Source organism: Zootoca vivipara, chromosome 8 (assembly GCF_965207765.1).
Source record: "Zootoca vivipara chromosome 8, rZooViv2.hap1.1, whole genome shotgun sequence".
NCBI classification, from domain to species: Eukaryota; Metazoa; Chordata; class Lepidosauria; order Squamata; family Lacertidae; genus Zootoca; species Zootoca vivipara.
Window position 1 is genome coordinate 26,006,105 of NC_142591.1, and position 27,340 is coordinate 26,033,444.

General features: G+C 42.0%; 1 protein-coding gene across 1 annotated transcript in view; it reads right to left on the reverse strand.

Moving 5' to 3' along the window:
- Positions 1-27,340, reverse strand: part of LOC118090247 (uncharacterized) — a gene marked incomplete at its 5' end in the record, with an annotated part of 136,561 nt that overhangs the window by 43,089 nt on the left and 66,132 nt on the right. Inside the window, one exon of the mRNA XM_088675166.1 lies at positions 13-231. Within this exon, the coding sequence (XP_088531292.1) occupies positions 13-231 (219 nt within the window). The remainder of the gene's footprint in view (positions 1-12; positions 232-27,340) is intronic.

Consider the following 27,340-nt stretch of genomic DNA (forward strand, 5'->3'; position numbering starts at 1 on the left):
TTCCATACTTACTTCGTGACAGGAACTGAAATAGCGTGAAGTAAGACCCACTGGCTGAAATAATGAAGATACAGTCGGGCAAACCAGAGCAAAACCACTAGCAGCATAATGGACCACAGGTCCCAGGAATACCAGTGTCCCCTTCCAAGTTCAGAAAAGATGGCATATACACCAAAGTAGAGGTGCTTTGTGATGCTTGTGGACACACTTGTTTCAACCGCAGGGTGGCAGCTGCAATGGCAGAGATAGGAAAGACGATGCAATCATAGTTGAACACAATGGACTCTTAGCATGAAAATGAATGCGCACATTGTTTGACAATGCCTTATATACTTTGTATCAGTGCTGGATTAAACCCTGTGGAGGTCCCTAGGCAGTCGAAACCTTAGGGGGTGGGGTGGGCTTGTGCACGCACTCTAGTGAGATAACATTGAACCAAGAAAGCTTAATTGTAATTTTCTTTCAAGATCAAATCAATATTATTTTGATCTGTTGTTGTGGAGCCCCTAAACGGCATGGGGCCCCTAGGCCAGTGCCAACTCTGCCTATTTGACAATCCAGCACTGCTTTGTATTTGAAGTAGTCTGCTCCATTTTATTCAGGTGTATTTAGGGAACAGAACAGAACAAGGAGTTGCTGATTACAGAGAGAGAGGTGTCAAGGGTCTCCCCTACATGAAAGGTAAACTCTGCATCTGGGACGCCCTTGGCCTGTTCTGAGGCCACTCACAAAGGTGGCTGCCAAGGATGGCAGTGGGTGAGGAATGAGTGGGTACATAACCAAACAGTCTAAGCCTGAAAATGCATTATGTGACACTTAAGTTAGGAGTATGCAGAAGGACAGAAGAAAACCACCAAGAGGAGGAACAACTGGCAAGGTGAGGCTATGCTGCTCACCTGACCTCCATCTGGCTGCAATGCTGCTGCAGACTGGGGCAGAGAAGGGGAAGGAGAGGTGGCAGCAAGGCTGCATGGGGCAAGTGTGCTGGCAGAGCCAATCCGGTGTTCCTGTTGGTGCACTTGCATCATGCTGACCTCACTGCCACCTTGCCCATACAGCTTGTTCTAGCGTGGTGTGCAGCAGCAATGCAGCTGGAGGCAGGTCAGGAGACCTCCAAAACTAACATTCAAAACTATAATTAATGGTAGTAATAAAATAAATGAATGAGGATGTCACAAATGCAAGCCAGTTATAAAAGGGCACTTATAAAAAGCAGTAGATAGAAGATTGTTCATCATAAAACGAGAGATATCCTTGGGAAGCTTTGGCTAGTCAGCTGTTGTTTGGTCTCTTAAAGGTTCTAAATGGCACTATTACAACAAAATGTGCCGTTGGTTAAAAATTAAGCCACCACAGTTTTAAAACCCTGAACAAATTAATTAATGCTGATAATGATGCAAAAGCACACAAAAAAACCTTTTGGGAGAGTTCAGGATCTCTTTAATTGCATAGCTTATTTGTTCTCTGTATTAGCAATAAGGCCCATTTCAGAAGGGAATAATTGTGCCAGCGCTATTGTATAGATTTTTGTTTCACAATCAATGAGTTAAGTGTTTAATGGTTCTATGATGCTCATTGGCCCATTTTTATATATAAACCAGCCTGAGAGCTGCGCTGAAACTGGCTGTCATAGGAGAGAGAAAGCAGAAAGGAAGTTGCACTGTGCAATCATTTACTGCTCAATGTGGTGTGATCTGCCCTTTAGTTAATTACTCTGCTTCTTCAAAGCAAAGAAAAAAGGCAGACGCACAGATGCAAGCTTGGCATTATGTCTGCAAGAAACTGGAAAATCTTTGCTGATTCAAAGCTGAAAAGACAGTCGCTTCTTTGACCTTTGGAAACTTCTAACTGTTGTGCATATCTCCATTGATTAAAATGACTAAGCAGCTCAGGCTGCCAAGCAGGATGTCAACACACTTGTAGCATTATTTTTATATCGGTGCTGTACTTTGAACATTCAAAAAGCCTAAAGGTCTTGGTATTGAAGCATGCGGGGAATGCTGCTGCTGCTGTTACTGTTTTTAAAAGTATCCTATGAAGAAACGCAATAACCAGTGCCTTCTACACACGGATCCCTATTTATTTAACCCAATTTCTTGACATGCACAAATCTTTCCCCCTAAAAAGAAGAACAATGGTGTGCTCTGTCCCTTCTGACTTTGGTTCATAACAGAGAGCTTCTCACGTATCATAGGGGTGAATACTGCCAACGCAAGCTTGGGAAATGAGCACCACTCCCATCAAGCAGCCTAGCTATGTCTGACCTGAGATAGCATCACCAGCGCATACTGGCTGGTCAGGAGAGGAACTGATCCTGCACCACCACTGGATGGGCCAGAGAACAGCAGCTGTCAGATGATAGAGGAAGGAGATGGAGGTGGTAAAGGGAAGCACCAGATGCAGAGAGACGAGACCTCTAAGTGCACATAGAAGTATCCCAGACTCATCCTCTTGATAATGGCATCACTGCTGTTTACCTGGATGAAGCAAGGTGGTAACAGGCATAGGTGCAGGTGGCCATTGTGGCTGGGGTGCCTTTGCATGGCTTAGGCTGTTGTGGGTACTTTGTCCATCCCTTGATACGTCATATCTGCCCACAGCAGCACATGCCTTAAAAAGGGAAAGGGAAAGGGACCCCTGACCATTAGGTCCAGTTGTGACCAACTCTGGGGTTGCGGTGCTCATCTCGCATTATTGGCCAAGGGAGCTGGCATACAGCTTCCAGGTCATGTGGCCAGCATGACAAAGCCGCTTCTGGTGAACCAGAGCAGCACACGGAAACACCGTTTACCTTCCTGCTTGGAGCGGTCCCTATTTATCTACTTGCACTTTGATGTGCTTTCGAAATGCTAGGTTGGCAGGAGCTGGGACCGAGCAACGAGAGCTCACCCCGTTGCGGGGATTCAAACCGCCGGCCTTCTGATCGGCAAGCCCTAGGCTCTGTGGTTTAACCCACAGCGCCACCTGCGTCCCGCATGCCTTAGTTGTATGTAAAAGGTAAAGGTGAAAGACTCCTGGATGGTTAAGTCCAGTCAAAGGCGACTATGGGGTTGTGACGCTCATCTCAGTTTCAGGTCGAGGGAGCCAGTGTTTGTCTGCAGACAGCTTTCTGGGTCATGTGGCCAGCATGACTAAACCACTTCTGGTGCTACAGAACAACGTGATGGAAGCCAGAGCTCACGGAAACACCGTTTGCCTTCCCGCCGCAGCGATACCTGTTTATCTACTTGCACTGACATGCTTTTGAACTGCTAGATTGGTAGGAGCTGGGACAAAGCAACGGGAGCTCACTCCGTCGCAGGGATTCGAACCGCCGACCTTCCAATCAGCAAGCCCAAGAGGCTCAGTGGTTTAGAACGCAGCGCCACCTGCGTCCCTCTTTGTAATGTACTGTGTATGGAGTTATCTTTGAGAAGTGTTGGAAAACTTCATTTGATCCAGAGCACTGTGGTTAGACTCCTGAACTGGTGCTGGGTATCAGGAATGCATGATTCCTTAGTTGCCCAAGGCAGATTGCTGATTATGACCTAAGAGATTGCTATGACATGGACTATGCCCGATTTCTTGAAAAGGCATACATCTGTTGACATGAAGAATGCTGAAGGATCTGACCCTAAAGATGCCCTATTAGAATGCAAATCAAGCTGAGCTGAAAAACAGAAGAGTCGAGCCACCAAATTATGCTTCAAGTGTAAATGGACTTGGGGGGGGGGGGGAATTGCCTGTAAAACTGATAGCATGGAGCACAATATATACCGAATCCCAATGAGTTCCAGAGTGCATTTTCTCAATTTATGAGTATATATACGCCCCCCCTCCGCCCTAAATGCTAGGCATGTAAACTCAGCATGGAATCTAAAACTCAAGCTGTGTTATTTCTAGCTCATATTTCATCAACTCTGTTAAAGATCCTGAAGGAGAAATTCTGCCCTCAGTTACACTTGGGCAACTCAATTATCTTAAAGTGGAATTATACAGGAACAACTCGGAACATGGTGGGGGAGGGATGCTTACCTGTGGACCTAAAATGCAGATTTTTATTTTTATTTTTGTAGCTGAAACATTTGCAAGGTGCAGTGCCAGGCATATGATGCTAACTCTTCTCTACCCACCTTTCCTAAAATGAAAGACTGGAAAGCCTAGAAGATTATTGATGTCCATGAAACATACATGAGATAATACCGGTAGTGAGGGCTGACAACTCTCCTGATTTTCATAGAACAGTGATGAATTCAGTCATAGACTGAATGAAAAGCCATTGTTCATGAATTTTTGGGCGGAAGTGCAAAATAGGTAGGTTCTCATTAAAACACAGGTGGCACTGTGGGTTAAACCACTGAGCCTAGGGCTTGCCAATCTGAAGGTTGGCGGTTTGAATCCCCACGATGGGGTGAGCTCCCATTGCTTGGTCCCAGCTCCTGCCAACCTAGCAGTTTGAAAGCATGTCAAAGTGCAAGTAGATAAATAGGTACCGCTCCAGCGGGAAGGTAAACTGCATTTCCGTGTGCTGCTCTGGTTTCGCCAGAAGCGGCTTTGTTATGCTGGCCACATGACCCGGAAGCTATACACCGGCTCCCTCGGCCAGTAAAGCGAAATGAGCGCCGCAACCTCAGAGTTGTCCGCGACTGGACCTAACGGTCAGGGGTCCCTTTACATTTACATTAAAATGCAAACTGAACCAATTTCCTCTCCCTTCCCTAGAGAACAAGTGAATTTCTGTCTTAGCAGGCAGGCCTGTACAGGTGGAAAGGGCAGTTTTCAGCACCCAGCAGTCCGTCAGCATACCCTCCCTGGGAGTTCCCTCAAAAAGCATTAAAAAGACAAGTAAAAAACAATAAAAACAAGTCAGGTAAAGCATAATCGAAAACAGTAAAATAGGCAGCAGAAACCAATTGCAACACATTTTCAAATCAGCTTATGGTCTGAGTTGAAGGCCTGTCTACATAAAAATATATTTCCCTACCAACTTTGGAGAAAACCTGGTATAATCTTCTACTATATATTTCAGAAAGTGCTTTGTCCATTTTTGGATAGATTCAGCTGCCTCTCAGGATATTGCTGCCAAAATCAGCACAAGGGTTTCTGCAGTGGGAGTGTTTGAATCATGGGTGCCATTTTGAATAAAGAGGGCAGACCAAAATGTGACTTTGGCATGACTTTCGGCATGCCAGGTCCAATGTGTTCTGATTCGGAAGCCACTGAAGATATTGTTACACCATCTGAAAGGCCTTCACTAAATTTGGCATCATGGGTCCAGCCTCCTCCACTTTGGATGGTTCCGAAGACACTGTTGACCAATTTGGTGTGATGAGTCTCAAGTGCACCGACCTGAACGCCTCTTGAAATATTGCCACCTGACTCAGCATGAGGGTTCCCAAGGTGAAGGTGACTGTCTTCTTCCATGTTTTGGTGTTGGGTGTCATTTTGAATAAAGATGGCAGACTGAAACATTTGCACCCATGTTTGATGCAATGAACCATGTTTCAATGTGCGTATGTGTGTGCGCACACACAGCACAAAAACTCACCAGTTATAGAATCCATTTAAAATTCTCTCCTTTTTCTGTTTCTTTGAATTCTATTTAAGACTCAGTCCACCAGATATGGGATGCAAGAAGGTTGCATGCAACGTACTTAAGTGGCCAGATGGTTTTGACCTTGATCAGGAAACACCTCTAATGCTAAACATATTATTTAGGGAATTAAAGTAGTACCGAGCACCAGGAAAGAGGCTTGTAGATGCAATAAAGCAATAAACACATTTCCAATTTAAGGCAACCAGACACACACAAAATGAAATATCCTAGGGGGGTAAACCATCTACAGAATTTACCCATTTTCATTTTTTAAAAAATTACAGCGAAACATTCTGTAGAAAAGATGGGGGAAAGAACAACAATAAGGAGACTTGCTTCTGCTCTGAGAATCCTCTGAATATGGTATGTTGTACCTTCCCTACCTTGCCACAGACTATCTCCCCAAGGACATTTGCTTTAACTAGAGGGGGGAAATTTCCATCTTCCTCCAAACTAAATACTGTTTGAAATCCTGAAATGATTATTCACTAAAACACCAGCTGCAACCTGAAGTAAAAGCACATCTTTGCTTGCAGGGCACTGGGGAAGAGACTCTGGAATTGCTTGTCATGAAAGATCCCCCTCAGTATTAGTTGGAACTTTACAGCAAAAGTAGAGCAATTCTGTGAAGAAAACATCACTGGGATAGCTAGCTAGGCCATGGCGGCTAGGATTCTGGTCACCTTTGTCAACTTCCAGAGATGGAAAAAGAAACCATTTTAAAAAAAATAAAATAAAATACTTATTTAGGGATATATTCATTGAGAATGCTGCATTGTAACTTCTGAATAATTTTTAAATTAATTTAAACAAATAAATTATATACTTATTTTATTTACGTGGCAAAAAGGCAGAAGAACCCACTGAAGTTAGCAAGTCTCGCTACTGTCGACATTCCCCTTTCTACTGTAATATAGCCACATTGCTTGTGTAGAGTAATCTTATCCCCTGCCTCCTATGTTCTTTTTGGTAGTTGCTGCCTAGGTGCTTCAAAAAGTTCTCATGATTTGTGGATATGCAGCAGGCTGCTAACCTACTAGAGAATTATGTCTCTACTATCCTATCTGGAACTGATGAGATGGCTGCTGAAAGATTGCTTCCAACTCTGGAGACTGCATATCTTTTCACAGCATTTTTAATATAGCTTACTATATAATAAAACTGTAAGGATGCCATCATGCTGCAATTTGTGCGGCAGCCCCTAATATTTTTATAATTCAGTTTTACTTGCTATTTTGCTTTTATGCGTTTGTGGTATATCTTTTTGAAAGGCAGCATATATATTCCTTTAACAGATAATACAACAAGCAAACAGATAAATATTATCTCAGATAAATTCTCACCACAACCTGATCAGATAGGTCACAATTGTCAATACTCTGTTGCAACTGAGGGGCTAAGGCTGAGAAGCTGACTTGCTTCAAGTCACCCCATGAGTTGGTGGCTGATGAAAGATTTGAACTGGCATTTCTTAGCTCACTTTCCAGGCCACTATGCTACAGCAGCTCTCATTTTTAAGCGTAAAGTTTAGATCGTAAAAGTTTGTAAAATAAAACAAAAATAGTGAATGCAATTAAATATTGGAACAGAATACTCAATGAGATTGGTTCTGCCTAATTAGCAGCCTTGAAATCAAAACCAGGCACCTTTCCAAGTACATTTAAATGATTTGGTGTTCTAATACTGGAGAAATGTCAAAGAACCTAGAGTCCATGGCATTATCTTCTACTTGTATTGAACTCTAACCATTGTCAGATACATTAACACTGGTTTCACCCATGCTTAACATAATATTTTGCTGTTGGTAGGTGGGAGAAACAAATGTTCAGGGGGAATAATTTATCTGAGCAAATTTTGCAAGCTTTTAAATGCAAATCTTATCCATGTTTATTGTGACTTGTCTCTCAAAATTGAGACAACGGTGCTATTTTATTAAGAAGCATTAAATAAGTAAAGAGGGAGCTTCTATCAGAGGAGATACAAGCGTTATTAAGAATCAATTGATTTGCGACAGATTTTGCTATACTTAAAACTCTTTTCAATGTATCTCTTTAGCAGGGGAAGTTCAATCGGTAAGAGGAAGATAAATGGGCTTGGAAAAATTTCAGTAAACTAAAATGCATCATGGAATACCAGCATTAAGTTTTTCTTCTCCATTTTATAGTGAGCTATTGTAGTTAGTCAACTCTTTCAGAGTGTAATTTGGGCTGATGGCTCTGAAGAAAATCCAGCCATTGAAAACTAGATTTAATTCCTTTTGAACCACTCTTATTTTTTTTTAAAAAAAATTCTTTTTAACATGTCCCAGCACTGCAAAATCTGATGAGAAATCCACCTTGAACTGTGCGCACTTTGACACACAATCTCTCTCTCTCTCTCTCTTTCCCTAAGGCAAAATGATCCTATATTCAGCAGGGTTTTATCACAGTATTCTAAAGGACTCACACAGAATGTACCTGATAGAACTGGACCAGAATGTCACCCATGATAGAAATTACAATCAAGACATGGTGGATACATAAAGAGAACCTTATCTATTTTGCAGTGGGCTGTGATTGGTAGAGAGTACCTTTAGGGGGTTGTTTACAGAAATCAGGTCTTCCTGCATTAAAGGAAAAGAGGGAGGAAACTGCAAGCCTTTATGCAGTGTTCTTTTTGTTTGCTTGTTATATGACACAATAGATACTGGCTGTATTTATGGTATTCAGACAATGCACAAGCTTGCTCGACTGCTCTTGGGGAGTTGCTTCCTTACAAACAAAGCCCCCAAGCCCAGAACTCTGTCCTGTGCTTCAATACAATATTACCCAGGTAGTTTAGAAACGAATAGCATCACCATTTCCTCGGTTTCCAATTCTCAGACTACGAGTGCCTTTTCGATCGTGTAGCTAGAATGCCACCTCAGTACACAAGAGGGAAGTATCAGTGGCCTTGGAGGAAGCCGAAGATTTGCAGAAGAACAAAAAGGATTTTGGGGAATCTATTGGGGGTCCCTCCTAAACAGCTGACTCTGAACTGAATATGCACAATGGCCATTGTGCTAAGTGATGCTAAGTGATGGAGGAAGAAACAGAAAACTCAGCGCAGGGAGGACAGAAAGGAGTGGTTGGAATCCTGACCCCCCCCCCGTACTCCAGAATGCAACATTTGGTTGCAGTTCCTGCTTGTTTCATTAGCGAATTCAGGTGGGCGAGGGATGGAAGGATCTGCCCATTTTGGTTCTCCCAGTTTCTCATTTTTTCAGTCTTAAATTCAATTCCCCAATTTCCGCAGCAATTTGCAAATTTTATTCTCAAAAAAACTGCCATGCAAATTCACCAGTATTTCAGTGCAAATTCCCCCTAATGCATTTTTGTGTGTAGTTTCGGCTATTGTACACATTTTTAAAAAACAACTGCTCCCGATATAACACATTTTGGTATACTGTCTTCATTAATATGTTCATTTTAGCTAGAATGTGAATTTTTGTAAACACTGGTTCGTTGGAGAACTGCACCACAAAATTCAGATAATTTCAAAGGATGGCGGTATTTTTGTCCTTATATTGTGTTGGGAAGTGGGGCTTTCATAAATTTGGCCTTAAATGCGAACTGAATCAGATCTCTCCCCCACCCCTAACTGCAACAGTTTGTTGCAGATCCCACTTGTGGCATTCTCCCTTCGAAAGATTTATACAATCATTTGCCCTCCAGATGTTGCTGAATTCTAATTCCAATCACCCCCTTTGGCTGGTCAGGGATGATGGGAAATATAGTTCAAAAATTTCCCATTCCCATATTGGTGCCTCTAACTGCATTTATATGACCCTGGCATCAATGACTAATCTAGGAAAACATTTCTTCAATTCAGATCTTCCTACCCAGATGGGACATCTGGTATCAGATGCAATCTTTTCTTGGCATGATCTCCTGAAGCCGAGTTCTGATTGGTGTGTGGCAAAGAGCAAGAAGAAGAAGTAGAAGAGTTTGGATTTGATATCCCGCTTTATCACTACCCGAAGGAGTCTCAAAGTGGCTAACAATCTCCTTTACCTTCCTCCCCCACAACAAACACCAGGTGAGGTGAGTGGGGCTGAGAGACTTCAGAGAAGTGTGACTAGCCCAAGGTCACCCAGCAGCTGCATGTGGAGGAGCGGAGACGCGAACCCGGTTCCCCAAATTACGAGTCTACCACTCTTAACCACTACACCACACTGGCTCTCCTACAGTCTGGTTTATAATCACATTAAGTGCTAGTTTGTTGAACTCAACTGGATTTGACTTCAAGCATCACCTCCTTGAATTGGGTCTGGAAGCACATAGGAAGATTATGGGAACATTCTCTTGTATTTTCTGGAATTGTTATCATATTGTAGCAGCGGCAAATGCAAGAAATATCAATCTGTTCATTATTTCATGGAAATATGCATTTTATGGTTATGATATACAGCACTCTTGTCTTCATCATCTACATGTGACCATGTAGATGGCACACTAAAATACGTAGTATATATTAAGTAATATTATTAATATTAGAGTTGATATTTCTTATATCTATTTGTTAAGATACCATCATACAAACTGGGCTATAATTTCCTATAAAAGAGGTGGGTTTTTGAGTTTGTTTGTTTTTTGAAATATTTCTTTCAAAAAGAAAATAATGAAAAGGAAACTCAGCTATGAATCTGATTCTAAGGAGTTTACAAAAACATTTTGCCCTTGCCCTTCAGACTTGGTTCCCAGAGCTCTCCCCCCCCCCTAATATGCATTCCTTTTTTTTAAAAGGGGGGGCACCATATTTTATTTTTATTTTGCTGTCAATATACATTCCATTTTCATTCAGCAAAGCCATAGAACACTTTTTCTTTCCTTGCAGAGCTTTTGAGGCATTCAGCACATTCTTGAAGTGGAAGAAGAAATACAGTACAGAGGAAAGTGGGGGGGGGACACTCCCTTGGTGATTTATACATCTTTCTGTGTCTGGGGGTCATGAAATGTACTACTGCACTTGTCAAGAGTTCCTCATGGCATTTATTGGAGGTCACATGTGATACCAAATTTCCCAGCGCAAAGAAGAAAAGTAGAGGGACCTGAAAAGAATAGGTTCAGATTGCCCTAAAAACAATCATTGCAGGGAAATAAGGCAAGAGCTGTTGAATGAATCCTATGAATTGTGATACGCTGATAGAGCCTTTCCCAACCTCCTGCTCTGCAGATGCCTTTGGACTCCTAACTAGAAATGCGGGGGAGAGGTGCAATTCAGTTTGCATTTAAAGCTGAAGCTAGCTAAATTTGGGCCTTCTGAAACAATACTCAAACAAAAGGACAGCGCCCGCAAAAATTGAATTTTGTAATGCACGATGGAATATGCTGAGATAACTAGACTAACTCTGAGAATTAGAGAACAAAATGAGAAAAACATTATTGAAGAATGGAAATATTTTGTGGAATAATTGGGAAAAAATATCATGGTTGCGTTAAAATGTATGCAGGATTTGAAGTATAGCAACAGAAGAGAATTTATAGTTTAATAATTTCGAATTAATGCATACACAGTGGTACCTTGGTTCTCAAACTTAATCCATTCCGGAAGTCCGTTCCAAAACCAAAGCGTTCCAAAACCAATACGCGCTTTACCCAGGGAAAGTAATGCAAAATGAATTAATTCATTCCAGACTTTTAAAAACAACCCCTAAAACAGCAATTTGACATGAATTTTGCTATCTAATGAGATCATTGATCCATAAAATGAAAGCAATAAACAATGTACTGCAGTCACACAATCAATCAATCAGTGGCTGAGCTGGGTTCCACACAGTCACAAAAACAAAACAAAAAAAGCTGCAAAAACAAAAAAGCAAAATAAATAGCAAAAACAGACAGACCTTAGCGTAACACTCAAAATGGAAGCGTAACACTCAAAACAGAAGTGTGGCACTCAAAATGGAAGCGTAACACTAAAAATGGAGCACGTTCAGCTTCCAAACTTAGTTTGCAAACCGGAACATTTACTTCTGGGTTTGCAGTGTTTGGGTACCAAGTTGTTTGCGTACCAAGGCGTTTGAGAACCAAGGTACCACTGTAACAGATAAAATATAAGTAACATAGCAGCTTTATAAGGGATTAAAAGAGCACCATGGAAGGGTCAACAGATATGAGAGATTTGTTCGGACTGTATTTTAAAAGAATTGGTAAAATTGGAAAAACTAATTAAAAATATTATTAAAAAATATATTTTGTAATGCAGTTCTCCAGCCAGTAATATGCACCAACAAGCTTATACTAAGGGAAAGTGTGCATAAATATGCATATATTCATGAAACTGAAATGGATTATATTGGGGTAAATGTGCATCTTAGGAGAAATTCACAATAAAATGCTAATTCATTTTCATGAGAGCTTCTTTAAGATGATTGCAAACTCACCTGCAAATGTAGAGGACTGAACTTAAATCTGGAAAAAATGAGAAACTGAGAGAAATTTAAACTGACTGCTTCCTCCATCTGCAACTCCAGTTGCCATCAGGTCAGGAGGGTAGATGGAGCCACAATCCAGTAACATCTTTGAGGATGCCAGGTACGGGAAGCCAGCACTCCTATTTCCTTCTCTTTAAAGTTATATATTAAAAATCAGGAATACTCCAGTCCTAAACAAACTTTCTAGGGAGTAAAGCCCATTAATCACTGTGAGCTTTACCATAGCCGCCAAGTTTTCCCTTTTCTCGCGAGGAAGCCTATTCAGCATAAGGGAAAATCCCTTAAAAAAAGGGATAACTTGGCAGCTATGATTTTACATCTGAATAAACATGCATAGGATTGCATTGCCCTGTTAGTGCATTAGGATCTATCCTAGCGATAGTTCATTGGCCGCTTTTGGAACGAAATCAGGACATTTGACTCCTTATTGAATTAGCTAGAGCCAAGCAGCTTAGATATGCATAATGATACAAAGAAAACTTAATTCATGATGTTTAATAGTGTATTCACTGTATCTTCCATGCTTTGATGTGCCAATTGCCTTTAATCGAGTTACTCATGCTCTCTCTCTTTATTTTAAAGGGCTTGTTTCACAGAAACTGAAGCAAACCCATTTATGACTGCTGGAATCTTTCCATGTGCTTTTCATATTGTCTCCAAATTGCTGACCTCTTAATAGTAGGGAGGAAGTGTAGAGTGAGTTAGAGGGCTGTAAAAATAATCACTCCAGCAACCCATCTCTTCAAGCAGTACACCCACACAAGTCTCAGTGAAATAAATGCCGGCAACTCTCATAGTTTGTTTGGGAAAATACCTTCCTTGAGATTGGAGAATTGAGCTTGATTACAAGATATTAATCTTGCATTTCAGGAGTGTGTTTGCATTCTCATCAGATGCTTTTAAAAGCATGCATTGTTAAGAGGTTCCTGCAAGGGGCAGATTCACCAACTTCCAGCAACCAGTGCCATGCAGTGGACAGAGAACTGAACATGATCTGTAGAGACTCGGTTTCAAATCCCTCCTCAACTACAAAGCTTATTGGGTAACTCTGGGCCTCTCACTAGCTTGACCACACAGCAATTTGGGGGGAAATCGAGGATATTACCATGATTATCATTTACCGTCAACCTAAGGTCCCAGGGCAGGTGACAACAATTGAAACACAATGTTAAAACAGTTTAGAACAACGTACAATCACTGATATAAGGTGGGACCTAAAAGTGTAAATCTTAAAAGTGTCAAAATCCAGAGTAAGGAGGTGTGCCTTCTCTATTTGCTGAAAACTGTGTGATGAAGATGCCAGACACCCTCTGTGGGGAGGGTGTTACACAATTTACGGGCTGCCACAAATAATGCCCTCTCCCAGATTGCACAAATAATGCCCTCTCCCAGATTGATCTTGCGCCCCCTAACCATGGACAAATTAGCTCTTCTTTCCGTCTCTCCTCCAACCCCCCTCCACCCATTCAATTCCTCACGCACTTCACCTTGCTATTTTTATTTATAGACATATTTTTAGCCAATTTTGTGAGGGGGACGGGCCTTGCCTGTGCCCACCTCATCACCCCCTAGCTACAGCTCTAGGTTGCATACACACACACCAAGCTTCTGAGGCTGTAGGAACTACCAAGGGGGTCTGAAAGTAAGGAAGTATTTCGGGTATTTGGGGCCTAAGTCATTTAGGACGTAAACACTACTGTTCCCTTGAAAGAAGGATGGAACCAAAAAATGTGGTAATAAACAAAGTGTCATTATTTCCACAGTTCTGGACTCTAATAGTCATAGTCCTATTGAATGATTTATGAAAGACTCTGTTCCAGGATACAAAATAATAATAATAATTTGAGGGGCACATCACTAAAACATATTAAGACCAACAGCAACAAAAAAGCGAAAAAATTGCATTGGGTGTGAGCAATGTACCAAACATCAGGAATTTCAGCAGCCTGTGCTATTTACTTAGAAAGGTTTAATGGGATTTACTGAGAAAGTATACATTGGATACTGTCTAGGAGAGCTATGATACTGCTTCCACAGAGTGATGTTGCTGTGAGACTAGATCTGGGATGAGTGGCTATACCTATTTCTAGTCAATATCACTTTTTGCATCCTATTACTCAAAATTCTGGTCTTCATTATTCAGCCATTTTATTTTTAAAAAAATCCTCACAAGATATGTATTTAAATTTGTTTTCTCCCAAAATAGCATCTAAATGTGTTTTTCCTCTCTTATCATTTTTACTTAAATGCATATTTTGAAATATTTAAACTGACAACAATTGCATCACAATTGTGACATCCAGTGGATGTGGAAGTTCTGATCCACAGTTTAAGGCAAGCAGTGCAGATGAGGTCATTTCATATAAAAATTCGGAAAGACTGAATTTTTCAAACATCTCAGACTAGCTGGCAAACAGAGGAAGCTCGGCTAATTGGATGAACGATGTCTGAATACTGAGATTTCACCAGATATCAAAGAGTTCTGGGGACAAAGAAGGTGGCAGTAGAGTGTCATTTATGAAAAGATTCTTTAAGGTTCGTGAGCTGTGAAGAACAGTGGCATAATGCAAAACTGAAAACAAAAGGAAACACTTTTTGCAATTAAAAGATAGTAACACTGTACTCTAATTAGTTCTCTCAGGAAGTAAACATGTCTCCAGTTAAGTGAATGAGTGACAATTACTTGGATTATTGTCATACTTAAAATGTCAGAGCTGAACGACCGCTTCCAGCTCATGAGAATAAATTCTACACATTTAGGTGTCAGAAACAATAAAGTTACATATAGACATGTTTTAATGGACATAAAAATTCACGCAGAGAGAAAGAGTCCGGCAGAACAGTGTACTAAAAATGACTAATGATCAATTGGGCATGCTGTCTCCCTCAGAATAATCACAGTTAACAAATATAAAGGAAAGTTAATCTTATGAGCACTGATTAATACCAAACTTGCACATAGTGGAGGATGGAAATCTAAGCACCGTGCCAGAATCACTGCACTTGGACAGAGAGGGAAGGGGCAGCAAAAAGGTTAGTGCTGTGGGGATGCATCAGAGGGAACACAAGATTAGGTCTGCCAATGCAGCTGCACAGCACTGACCTCCCTGCCATGTTCCTTTCCCTTTCCTGGTAAGCTGGTGCGAAAAGGCCAGGTGGGCACTGCCAACAGTCCCTGCCAGCTGTTTGGGCTACTGTCAGCATCTGACATCCTTGTGCAGTTGGACAGGTACTCTGTGTACTGTGGACAGGTACTCTGTCAGGGTCTACTGCTGACACCTGTCTTGCCCATCCTCGTGCTTTAAATCAGGCTTCCTCAAACTCGGCCTTCCAGATGTTTTGAGACTACAATTCCCACCATCCCTGACCACTGGTCCTGCCAGCTAGGGATCATGGGAGTTGTAGGGCAAAAACATCTAGAGGGCCGAGTTCGAAGAAGCCTGCTATAAATGCTCTGACCTGGCACTGTGAGGAGCCCTAGGTATGTTTCCCCACTTTTTTGCTGCTGCTGCTACTTGTTGTTGTTTAGTTGTTTAGTCGTGTCCAACTCTTTGTGACCCCATGAACCATAGCACGCCAGGCACTCCTGTCTTGCACTGCCTCCCGCAGTTTGCTCAAACTCATGTTCGTAGCTTCGAGAACACTGTCCAACCATCTCGTCCTCTGTCGTCCCCTTCTCCTTGTGCCCTCCATCTTTCCCAACATCAGGGTCTTTTCCAGGGAGTCTTCTCTTCTCATGAGGTGGCCAAAGTATTGGAGCCTCAGCTTCACGATCTGTCCTTCCAGTGAGCACTCAGGGCTGATTACCTTCAGAATGGTGCTACTACTACTACTATTACTACGACTAGGCAAATGGCATTTCCTGGCACTCTGGCACGGTCCTCCGTGCACCAGTAGAGGTTTAGTCACACTGGCCACATGACTTGGAAAACTGTCTGTGGACAAACGCTGGCTCCCTTGGCCTGAAAGCAAGATGAGTGCCACAACCCCATAGTAGCCTTTGACTGGACTTAACCGTCCAGGGGTCCTTTACCTTTACTTTTTTACTACTACTAATACAGGCAGAGACCATTTTATGTGCATCCGATTGACGACCACAGACAGACCCTGAAGTAACTGGAAAATGGGGCAGAATGGGGCTGGGGCTTATGAAAGCGTTTGGGGGCGTAACAGGGTGGGGCCAGTTGATGCATGTTCCGCTGATGCGTGGGGGCCAGGAATGCAACCCCCTTGCAAATGGGGAGTTGCCTGCAGCAGCAGCAGCAGCAACAACAACAATACAAGAAGTGAAAAGCCAAAATAAAACCCTCCCCAGGCTTCTGCTCATTTTTAAAATGGGAGAGGTTGGGGCAGGAAAATTGTGTCCCTTTTGGAATCTGCTGCCTGGGGCAACTACTCCACAGTTTCTCCTATTAAAAGTGTCCCTGGAATGAATAAATAAGAATATCAGAATAAGCGAGGGGCACTGCCTATTCCATAAAGTGGTAAGAAATGAAAAAGTTTTATAAAATATATTGCATGGTGAATGTATTTCCCCACCCCATCCCCACACTCCTAAAAGGAATCTGCTTTAAAAAAGAAAAGTCACTCTAATTGTAGTCAATGCCAACATTGATTTGCTTCACACCTGCTGTGAAATTCAATATGTGGTTGTGTGATGGGGACACAAAACTGTGTTTTTCTGCTGCAGAACACACCAACTGTGATGATTTATCATATGATTGCTGTGTCATTAATTTTGTCTATACTATAGGAGATACTTATTGCTACCTTGTCATTTTGTTTAATGAAGAAACAACATGGCTGCAAGCCTTCTTCATTGTGCTAGGCCAGGAAACTATTTTCATTTAAACATACCATAATTTGCTAATTGCTTATGTTCCCAGTATCTCAAACATTGCTTCTGGCGTAAAGACTTCCTATTAAAAAAAAAAGAAAGGAAAGGAAAGAAGCAGACACACTGCCAATTAATTAAATAGCAAAGCAACTATGCCCACGTATTCCAAAAAGCATCTCTAGCAGTGAATGGTAGGTGAAAAAATCAGTGACCTGCATGCACGTCTGTGTCTGATAGTTAGTGTGTCGACACATGTAAAAGGGGCTTTGCTTCTTATGTAAATCCCAATTTGCATGCAGAACCAATAAATGTAGAGAACAGCTTGAAAAAGAGAGCATAATTGACAGAGTGTTGCTCAGAGAAAGCATGAGAAACTGTGGCTCAGATCCAGGCCTGTCCTTGACTTCTTCAGCAAGAGAATGGGGCAGGTAATGAACTATCTCACAGGGTTACCATGAGGATGGATCAGATAAGAATTGCAATGTTTCCTCAGGGATTTAATATCCACCAGAAACCTATCAGAGCATCGTCACTAAGACATTTGGGAATGGTGGACACAAGAGTCTGTTTGTTTCCTGGTTTTCTCTGCAATATACAGCCAGGGGAGAGTGTTCTGGGTCAAATTCATTTGGTGTAGAACAGGAGTACCATTCTCTTAGGTTGGGTCTGTGCATGCAGCAGAATGAAGTGGAAATGAGATCCCACTTCAGGCTGGAGATTATAACTTTTTAATCTTCTCCCACTAACCAACACCCTTGCAAACATAAAGCGGGCACATCAGGTCGAAAGGTTCTTGCCTGCTTTTCCTTGTGGGGAATGTTTCATGTAGAGCAGGGTTTCCAAAACTTGGGTCTTCAGCTGTTTTGGACTACAATTCCCACTGGTTGTGCTAGCTAGGCATGATGGGAGTTGTAGTCAAAAACAGCTGGAGACCTTAGTTTCAACAGGAATCAGTGAACAGCCTTCCATTCCATACTTCCGCTTGACTTCATGTTTCATAACTCATAGAACTAAAAGAGAGAGGAAAGTACCCAAAACAAATTTAGGTGTTGTTGTTGTTTTTTTAATTTGCTCCCTAACACTCACAGAAGGTTTTATAGTAAACAGCACGGGAGATAATGGAAGGTAAAATTTCCATCTCAAAAGGCTTGATTCATCCAAATTATTGGGACAATCGCTTAGGTTAAATATTTAGCCCAGAAGGCAGTATAAAATTTCATCAAAATTCAAGCCATGCATAAATGATCTCAACCTGCAGCATCTATTTACTCCAGACAACATGCCAGTCACATTTCTCACACAGCAGATTGGAAGTAATGATCAAACAGATAAGGATGAAAGACTAAACATGTGCTATGCCACCCATATATTATTCAGTTGGAGGCAAACCTATTAATAGTGTCCTGCAACAGCTTACAGGGTTGTTGTTGTTGTTGTTGTTTCCCAGGCAATTGAAAAATATGTGTCAGCTATTACAGAAAAGGAAGGGGAAAACAGTAAAAAAAAAAAGCTAATGAAAAACATGTGGCATATACAAAGAAGCCAGATTCGGAGGTTGGGGGATGATTTAGCAAAGCTGTAGGATGCGTTTTGGTAGGTCATTGAAAACAAATGTGCTGCTAGGAAACGGACATTGGAATATGTTCAGGAGGATGAGAGCAATAAATGTCCATTAAATGAGAGGTGTTCATTTAGGTGGTTTGGTACATATATTTTCTATCTGCCACACATATGAGGATGAGGGGGAAATTGTTCCAGTTCACATCCAGAGGCAGGCCTTTCTAATTCACATTTTCTGAGGCTGCATTCGCACGATACATTTAAAGCACTATGATACCACCTTGAACTGCCATGGCTTCCCTCAAAGAATTATGGGAGCTGCAGTTGGTTAAGCATGCTGAGAGTTGTTAGGAGATGCCACAATTCCCTTAAAAGGTAAAGGGACCCCTGACCATTAGGTCCAGCCATGACTGACTCTGTGGTTGCAGCGCTCATCTCGCATTATTGGTCGAGGGAGCCGGCGTACAGGTTCCAGGTCATGTGGCCAGCATGACAAAGCCGCTTCTGGTGAACCAGAGCAGCACATGGAAACGCCGTTTACCTTCCCGCTGTAGCGGTACCTATTTATCTACTGGCACTTACAGAGCTGCAATTCCAATAGTGGTTTAATGGTCAATCCCTCTTCTCAGGGAACTCTGGGAACTGTAGCTCTGAGAGTGGAATGTGGGGTCTCCTAAAAACTCTCACCATGCTTAACAGACGGCAGCTCCCGGAATTCTTTGAGGGAAGGCCATGACTGTTTAAAGTGGTATCATAGTGCTTTAAATGTGCAGTGTCAATGTGGACTAAAACAATGCATGGGCAAAAACACATCCATCATTCAAAAGTCGTGCTTCTCTTAATTTTGCAACGCAGTCCTCCATCCAAGATGTGTGTACCAAAAAATGCATATACTAGGGCAAAGTGTGTGTAGAAATGCATATATTGGAGAAAATAACTTTTAAAATACACTATGTTTGGAGGAATTGCATACAAGCATATGTTTATCATGAGAAATTTGCCGATTAATTTTCATGAGGATTTAAAGGGGGGAAATAAATCTCAAACTGGTGTGGAAAGGACTGGGGGCGGGGGAGGAAATTGAGGGAATCCAAAATGGGCGGATTCATCCATCCTCACACACACATCACCGTTTAGTGTAACATTTTGAATCACTCCTCTGTGGCCTGGAGATAGGATGGGGAAGAAAAGGACATACAGAAAACTACAATTTGGGGAAACTATTTAGGCAGGCTACATCACACAGCTGGACAGTTCATAGCATGGACCTGCCCAAGCCCAGAGCTCATTATGACTGCTGTGTGACAGGAAGCTGCAGCTACATAGGAATTGAACTGGGAGTGATGGTCATGTATGCAATCATGTGCCAAAGTATGGATGTAATGCAATGTAATGTAGTGTAATGTAATGTAATGCAAACTTCTGTGGACTAATTCAGAGTGAAAAGCAAGCTGCTTTCCTTTTTGGGAGGCTTGAACTTGAGCTAAATTCAAACCCATTTAACCCAAGGAGGTCAAGTAAAAGACAAAGAGAAATATCATATTCACCTCAAGAAAGATCCCTTGAGATCCTGCTCACCTCAGGCGAGATAGGGCTCAGCAAAGGTCACCATTTGGGAACAAAGACTTGACATAATTTAGCACCCCGGATAAGTCCAGTGTCAGACTGGAAAAGAAATGGCTTTTTTCCTTTCCTGTCTTCTCCCATTTAATGCAAAGCAGTAAACGAAAATGCTACAAGGCACTCATGCTGGCATGACAAATTTCAAGTCAATAAGTCTTTCTTGCTGTTGCCAAGATGTACACTGAGATTTGGTGCTTGGCATTCAAAATTAGATAACCTTCCTTGAGTAACTACATTCACTGTATCTACAAGAATGAGGAATAAATCAACAATAATTGAAGTACTAAAAGTGTCTAATTTCCAGCACAGTGCTTCAAGCAACAACTGAAATTAAAAAACTGTTAAAACGCAGCTACATACCCATACGATCTTGTCATGAATGCACTGAAGCAGAGGTTAAGAAAAAAGAATAAATATGCATTCTTAGTCGAAAGTAATGTTCTTCCATAAACGGGTGGGGATGAATGGAGGAAATGTCAGGTCTCATGTGGGTACTGTGCACCTCCTATGCAAAGATTCTGTGTGAGCATCTCTCAAGCAAGAAATGGAATGGCTGTTGTGCATAGGCTTTGCATAGGTGGCAGTGGGGATGGGCTGTTGTGTAAACCTGGTCCTCCAGTCCCACGTTCAAAAACTATCTCCCTTACGACTCCCAGAGTCATTTCTGGGATGTTTCTTCCCCCTGGAGCACTGAATCATAGGATCCGTCTGCAAAGGAGCCAAAATTCACATCTGTAACTCCATCAAGTGGGCAGCACATTTTAAAACGCTTTTACCTGCTGAGCCAGTTTCTATTTTTAAGCTGCTGCTGTATTCCTTTTGTGGGGTTGCTTAGATTTTAATCACTGTAAGCTGCCCTGAGTAATGTGAATGCACTAGAAGGGTGGGGTAAAACAAGTGCAACTCATCACCTGAATCCTTTTTCAGGTAATGCCCACTGTTCCCAGCCCTGTCCTTAATGAGATCATCTTCTGTATTATATATCATGCCCACCAGAGTGTCTTTTCCCTATAGCTGTGACCTTTGGTTCCTACTTTCTTCATTCCCTTGGGTTTTGTATTCACTGGACAGCTCCACCTCTACTCACCCCCTCCAAATGCTCCAACCCTCTGAATTTCTGCAGGAGCCAAACTTTTTCAGCTTTACCTAGTTCCCTTCCCTTTCCTCATCTCCCAGTCCCCATGATTGTAAGCTGTGTTTCTTGGTTTTGTTCAGATTGGTCAAGACCTATGCCTACTTTTAACCATATCCATAAGGAGCCTTCCTAACAGTAGTGGACTGTGTGCTGGGAAAGAGGAAGCCTGAATGCATCTGGGATTGGGTAGAGAAACAAACTGGTTAAGGAAAGGCGCTGAGTTCACACATAACAACATGCAATAGTTAAGACAAGTCAAGGTTCACTAGCCATCAACAAACCAGGGATGAACGTTGGTCTTTCAAATTTCAGCAACACCCTGTGTGAGGCCAATGATTGGCACCCTCATCCAGCCTCTTGCTTTCTGTTCTGCTCAGTTGTGATGCCCTGAGGCACCCCCTAGGTTTCGTGCTCAGGTCAGGTCAGCAGAACCAGTCGTGCTGCTCTAAATCTGTCTCTGAACAAACCATGGCTTCAGATCATCGTTTGAGGGCAGTAAACAAGCTATAGTCAAGCTGCTGGGCAAGGTTAGCACATAATGTTTAATAAACCATAGTTTAATAAAACATGGCTTAGCATTATGTGTGGACTTGGTCAATGTCTCAGGGTCCACACTTCAACTTTATCTTCTAGTTCCTTTTAGTTTCTGTCCAGTGTCATTACTGCAATACGAACATCCTATTTCCTTAGTCTGTATTAAAAGGTTTTGTGTTTTTTTAAGCCATTTGGTAGTATGCTTCTTCAAATTAGAAGATTTTGAATCTGGGCACTTCAATCAGAAAAAAAAACCAACAGTGCCAAAACACAACAGAACACTCAGATAGTATACATTTTGAGAGGAGGGACAAAACAAATAAAATTAGGGAACCATCTCCATCTCATATGGTATACATAGCTGCTCAAGGTGCTTGCACTTCCTTAATGTCAAGGGAATTTCAAAGGGGACTGGCTTTACAGGCAAGCAATGCCTAGGATAAACATCAGATGCTAATTTAAAGCTCTATAAAATACTCCACCATGTACAGTATATCTGATAGGGAGACATTAGTTTTTACACTTTGATTGAAAAGTTAAAGGGGGAAGCGGTTGTTTCTCAGAGAAAAAACAACTTTTAAAAAACAGCACTCAGGCATGCTGCAAGCAAGGATGACTGAACCAGAGGATTTTGTCTCTCACACGGCCAAGCTAAATCCTGCAAAAGCAAACTGCACAGAGTGTTTTCAATCATTATACCTCAGTGGAAAACTAAAAATCAAAAGTGGGCAAGATCTAGGAATGAGCACTAGGAGCCCCCCCCCCCCGCCCGCCCCCTGACCGACCGCCTGCCTAAATCACACCAGTGCGCTCCCTCGTCTCTTTAAAGCTCAGCTAGAGAATGTAATTCACACCTCTGTAACATTCATGAACAACTGCTGCAAATTCCCAGTTTGCAGGGCTTCCTGTTAAATCAAGAGACAGATAAAGTATAGTTTTATTCACAACTGAACAAGCAGGCCTTTAAACACATCCTGTACGTATAATCCATTTGCCTATCCTCTTGCCCTCTTCCCAGTTTCTCTTCTGCCTGCCAGAGCCATTTCAGGAAGATCTACAAAGACAAAAAAAAAAACATTCCCTGCTCCCCACTAACCCCAAGTAGTCAGATGTTCCAAGATCACTTTTGGACCAGAACTGGAAATAAAGACGAAAGGAGTGAGGTATGGGTTGAACTTGGGGCACATTTAGGAATTGCAAGACTCTCTGCAGAGGGGGAAATATCCATATGGGATGAGTAGCTAATGTAAAGGAAATCTGTTGACTTGTACTTCAAGAGCCAATCCCCCTGCCCCCATGATACATTATTGCCCCTTTACCCACGACACACAATTAAGGGTTGTAGTGAAGCCCCTCCTCTCCTGGGGGTCCACAACTCTGATCAAGTGGATGTTCCATATCCAGCCCACAGGACCCATGGCCCAGAGCAGCTGGTCTCAGGAAATGTCCATCATCCTCTAAGGAAACCCTAGAGCTTTTGATGGTGTACAACCAATATAAGCTAGAAACCCCTAAGGTGTTTATTGATCCTGCAAGATTATATAGATGGCTCTGAGTGCTGATGGTGCTGTATGAGATATACTAATGATAATGTACAGAAGCACATCCCTTGTAATCATAGAATGGTAGAGCTGAAAGGGACCCCAGGGATCCTCTGGTCCAACACCCTGCAATGTAGGAATCCTGCCCATAGCTGTCCCTGGGTGGGCTTGAACCACCAACCTTCCGGTTAACTGGCAGGTGCAATGACCCGCTGCACCACAAATGGGGCTGTTTGGTGGGGGAGCACAGCTTGATGGATCCCTATCCTATGCCAACACACTGCCATATTTAAGGTGAAGAAGGGGTTCTCTTTGATGATTCCGCAGACCTTCTCGCCTTTCATTGTAGCATGTGAATGTTTGCTTGCTTGCTTGAACTGACCATTGGGCTATTGTCTGGGTGGTTGATGGGAATTGAATTCTAAGACACTTGTCCTGGAGGCACTTCTAGCATTCATGAATATATGAAATTCTCTTATACTGAAATAAGCCATTGGTTCATCTAGCTGTCTTCCCAGCAGGTCTCCAAGATCTCATCTAGATAGCCTGGCCAAATCTACTATCTGTGTTCTTCTTGAATAGAGATGCCAGGAGCCATCTGCATACAAACTGTGTGATCTGCTGTTGAGCAGTGCAACCCCACGCTCCTCATGGTCTCTCTTCTTACAGCTCATACTAACCTGGTGAAATGGGACCTTACAGAACATCTGGATGATATTGAACCGATAGGAATGTTTGTACTAATAGAAACCTCCCTCAAGCTGGAATAAATGACTTTGAAGCCTCTTTCATCTCTGTTGTTCTATGATTCTACAGGTACTAGCATATCCTCTGGAATAATCCTATTACAGTAAATGGGATTTCTTCATAATGAATAGACTCTGAGCTACAACTCTGACTCACATGCAAATTAATATTCCCCAAATATTTGCAGTGCTGTAGCTTAATCTTGTACCCCTTAATAAGAGCCAGAAGCTCCTTGCAGCACTTTTGTTTTGTAGTTCTCTTAAAAGGGAAATGTTGGGCTTAACATGATTTTTCTTGTTCCTTTTTGTTTATTTGCATCACTTATTTGGTTTCACATGAAATGCATCACAACCTTCATGTCAACCATCCTCTCGGCGGGCCTTTGAAGCAGATAGTTGTTGCCAATTTGGGGATGAAAAGCTGAGGATGACACGCAGCAATTTATTCATTACAACGATTCACTTACCTGGATGGGACTTGTGAGGTCTAACCCCACCCCATGCACCTGAAGATGGTTACAGTCCCATCCACTGACTTCAGGAAATTGGCGAAGGGCCATAGCTCAGTAGTAGAGCATCTGCTTTGCATGAAGGTCCCAGGTTCAATCCCCAGCATCTTCAGGTAAGGCTTTGCGAGGACACTGCTTGAAACCCTGGAGAGCTGCCACCAGTCAGTGTAGACAGACTATACTGCACTAGGTGGACCAATGTTCTGACTTGGTATACGGCAGCTTCCTACAGGCTTGCTCTGCCATTGGTCATCCTGTGTACCACCGAGAGTTGTGGCTAACTGGTGGATCTGAGAGTGAAGTCAACCTACAGGGATACCAGAAGTCATTGAATCTGGATAGTTATTCATTAACAAACTGCAGAGAACTAGCTTTGGTAAACAAAATGATCTGTTGTCATACTGGCAAGACAGGCTGTGTATTTGGGGCATCCTAAGGACAGACACTACCATCTCTAAGACAGCTCCTTACTCCATGGTCACATAGATGCACTTGAGGAACAACCCTCCCCTTAAATCCATAGGATCTCAAAGCGATGGCCCATAAGAATGTCCATAGCTGAAATGAAATGAGAGTCTAGGTAACTCTGGAGCATGTTCATCAATACTTCAACTGTGGTTTGAGGTTGACTCAGTGTATATATTTATTTGTTAAAATTTGAATTTGGGGGGGGGGAAGCCACCAAAGGGATGAATAGCAGAAAGTTTTAGGTACCAAATTATTTCCCAGTATGCTTTGTCTACATATTAAAGCAACAAGCATTAACAATAATTATGGCACTTAGTTCCATTCGTTTGTTTCCTTGCGAAACTACCCAAGCGATAGTTTCAGCCATGAAAGTGAACCACAACTAAAATATGACACTTATCTGCTTTATTGTTTATTTGAAAATTGTGGATCTCCTTTAACTCCAGATTGGTACATGTGTCCTTTCATCATATAAATTATATATATGGCATCTGCACAGCAGAATCACTCTCCCTCCATCTCTCCCAGTTGCAAGATATCTGAAACCTTATCTGTTGTGTCATGTTGGATTACAGACAGTCAGTTCTATAAATTTTGGTCATCTCAATCTTCATCTCCCCAGCTGCCTTGGTAAGATACTCAGGCTGAGTTTGATTGTGTTCTCACCAAGATCACCTCTACTCAGAGCTTTCATTTCAATGGAATACATGGGGGTGCCCCCTTTTTTGTTTATTGAAGGAGAGGGAGAGGGAGAGGGAGAGGGAGAGGGAGAAGGAGAGGGAGAAGGAGAATATACACTACAGGTACATTGAGGCATATTATTTAAACAGAGGCAAATAAACCAGGTTCATATGGCAGAAACTCAACTCATAAACTAAACCAGGTTCATAACATCATGAACCTAGTTTAGGCACCTCTGTTTGAATAACATACTCCAACAGACCTGAATATCTTCATTAACTGGTGTAAAAAAAAACAAAAAAAAACCCATTTATTTATGGAAGAAAAGCAATGACAAACCTAGACAGCATCTTAAGAAGCAGAGACATCACCTTGCCGACAAAGGTCCGTATAGTTAAACTATGGTTTCCCCAGTAGTGATGTATGGAAGTGAGAGCTGGACCATAAAGAAGGCTGATCGCCGAAGAATTGATGCTTTTGAAGTATGGTGCTGGAGGAGATTCTTGAGAGTCCCATGGACTGCAAGAAGATCAAACCTATCCATTCTGAAGGAAATCAGCCCTGAGTGCTCACTGGAAGGACAGATCCTGAAGCTGAGGCTCCAATACTTTGGCTACCTCATGAGAAGAGAAGACTCCCTGGAAAAGACCCTGATGTTGGGAAAGATGGAGGGCACAAGCAGAAGGGGACGACAGAGGATGAGATGATTGGACAGTGTTCTCAAGGTTACTAACATGAGTCTGACCAAACTGCGGGAGGCAGTGGAAGACAGGAGTGCCTGGCGTGCTCTGGTCCATGGGGTCACAAAGAGTCGGACATGACTAAACGAATAAACAACAACAACAAAGGGCAGAAAGGAGTTGTGGTATAAGGCCATTTTTCAATGGGAAACACTATTTTCCACCCTTTTTTCTCTTTAAAAAAAGCTCTTTTATCAAAATGTGTTTTACACGTGAGAGCTTCATAAAGCAGATAGGGAACAGGGCACTTGTCCTGTGTAGGCAGTTTCCAGAAAAGAAAGTTTAGGTATGCATGCCAGGGGGAAAAGTGATCATCACCATTCTTATCACTATCCTACAAACCTAAGATTGCTGACAAACTACCTTAACATATCATGTGTATGAGATCATCTATAAAGTTTACATGCATATAGAGGTGAGAAGCAAAGTTAAGGCAAGGGAAGAATTGTTTATAGGTGAATGAATGAAAAAATGAATGAATTTTGTATGGAAGCCAGGGGGAAAGTTCTTTAAGAGTGTGACATGCTTTACAGGCATTTACACAAAACCAAAACAAAATCTGACTGCTTATTCTTGTTCAGGCAGTTTTACCTATGATTCGGACATCTGTAGAAATGGTAGCATTTTGACCAGAAGTGAAGCTGAAACACTGAAACTTTCCCCCTTTTAAAGAATAAAACAAAACACCATATAGTCTAAATAAAATGTAAAATAGATCTCAGGAAGAATCCGAAGAAAATTTTTTTCAAGCAGCCAAGATTAATTTCAAATATTTTGAACACGCAGGCAATCATTTGCTTCCAATGGATAAATCATTCTGCTCCCTACTTACTCAGTGTAAAATCAATCTGTTCTGTTTGTATGACAGAAACAACAAGCAGTTTCACAAGAATGAGGCAAACCATATGTGAAGGTGTTTAAGAAAGCACAACAGGGA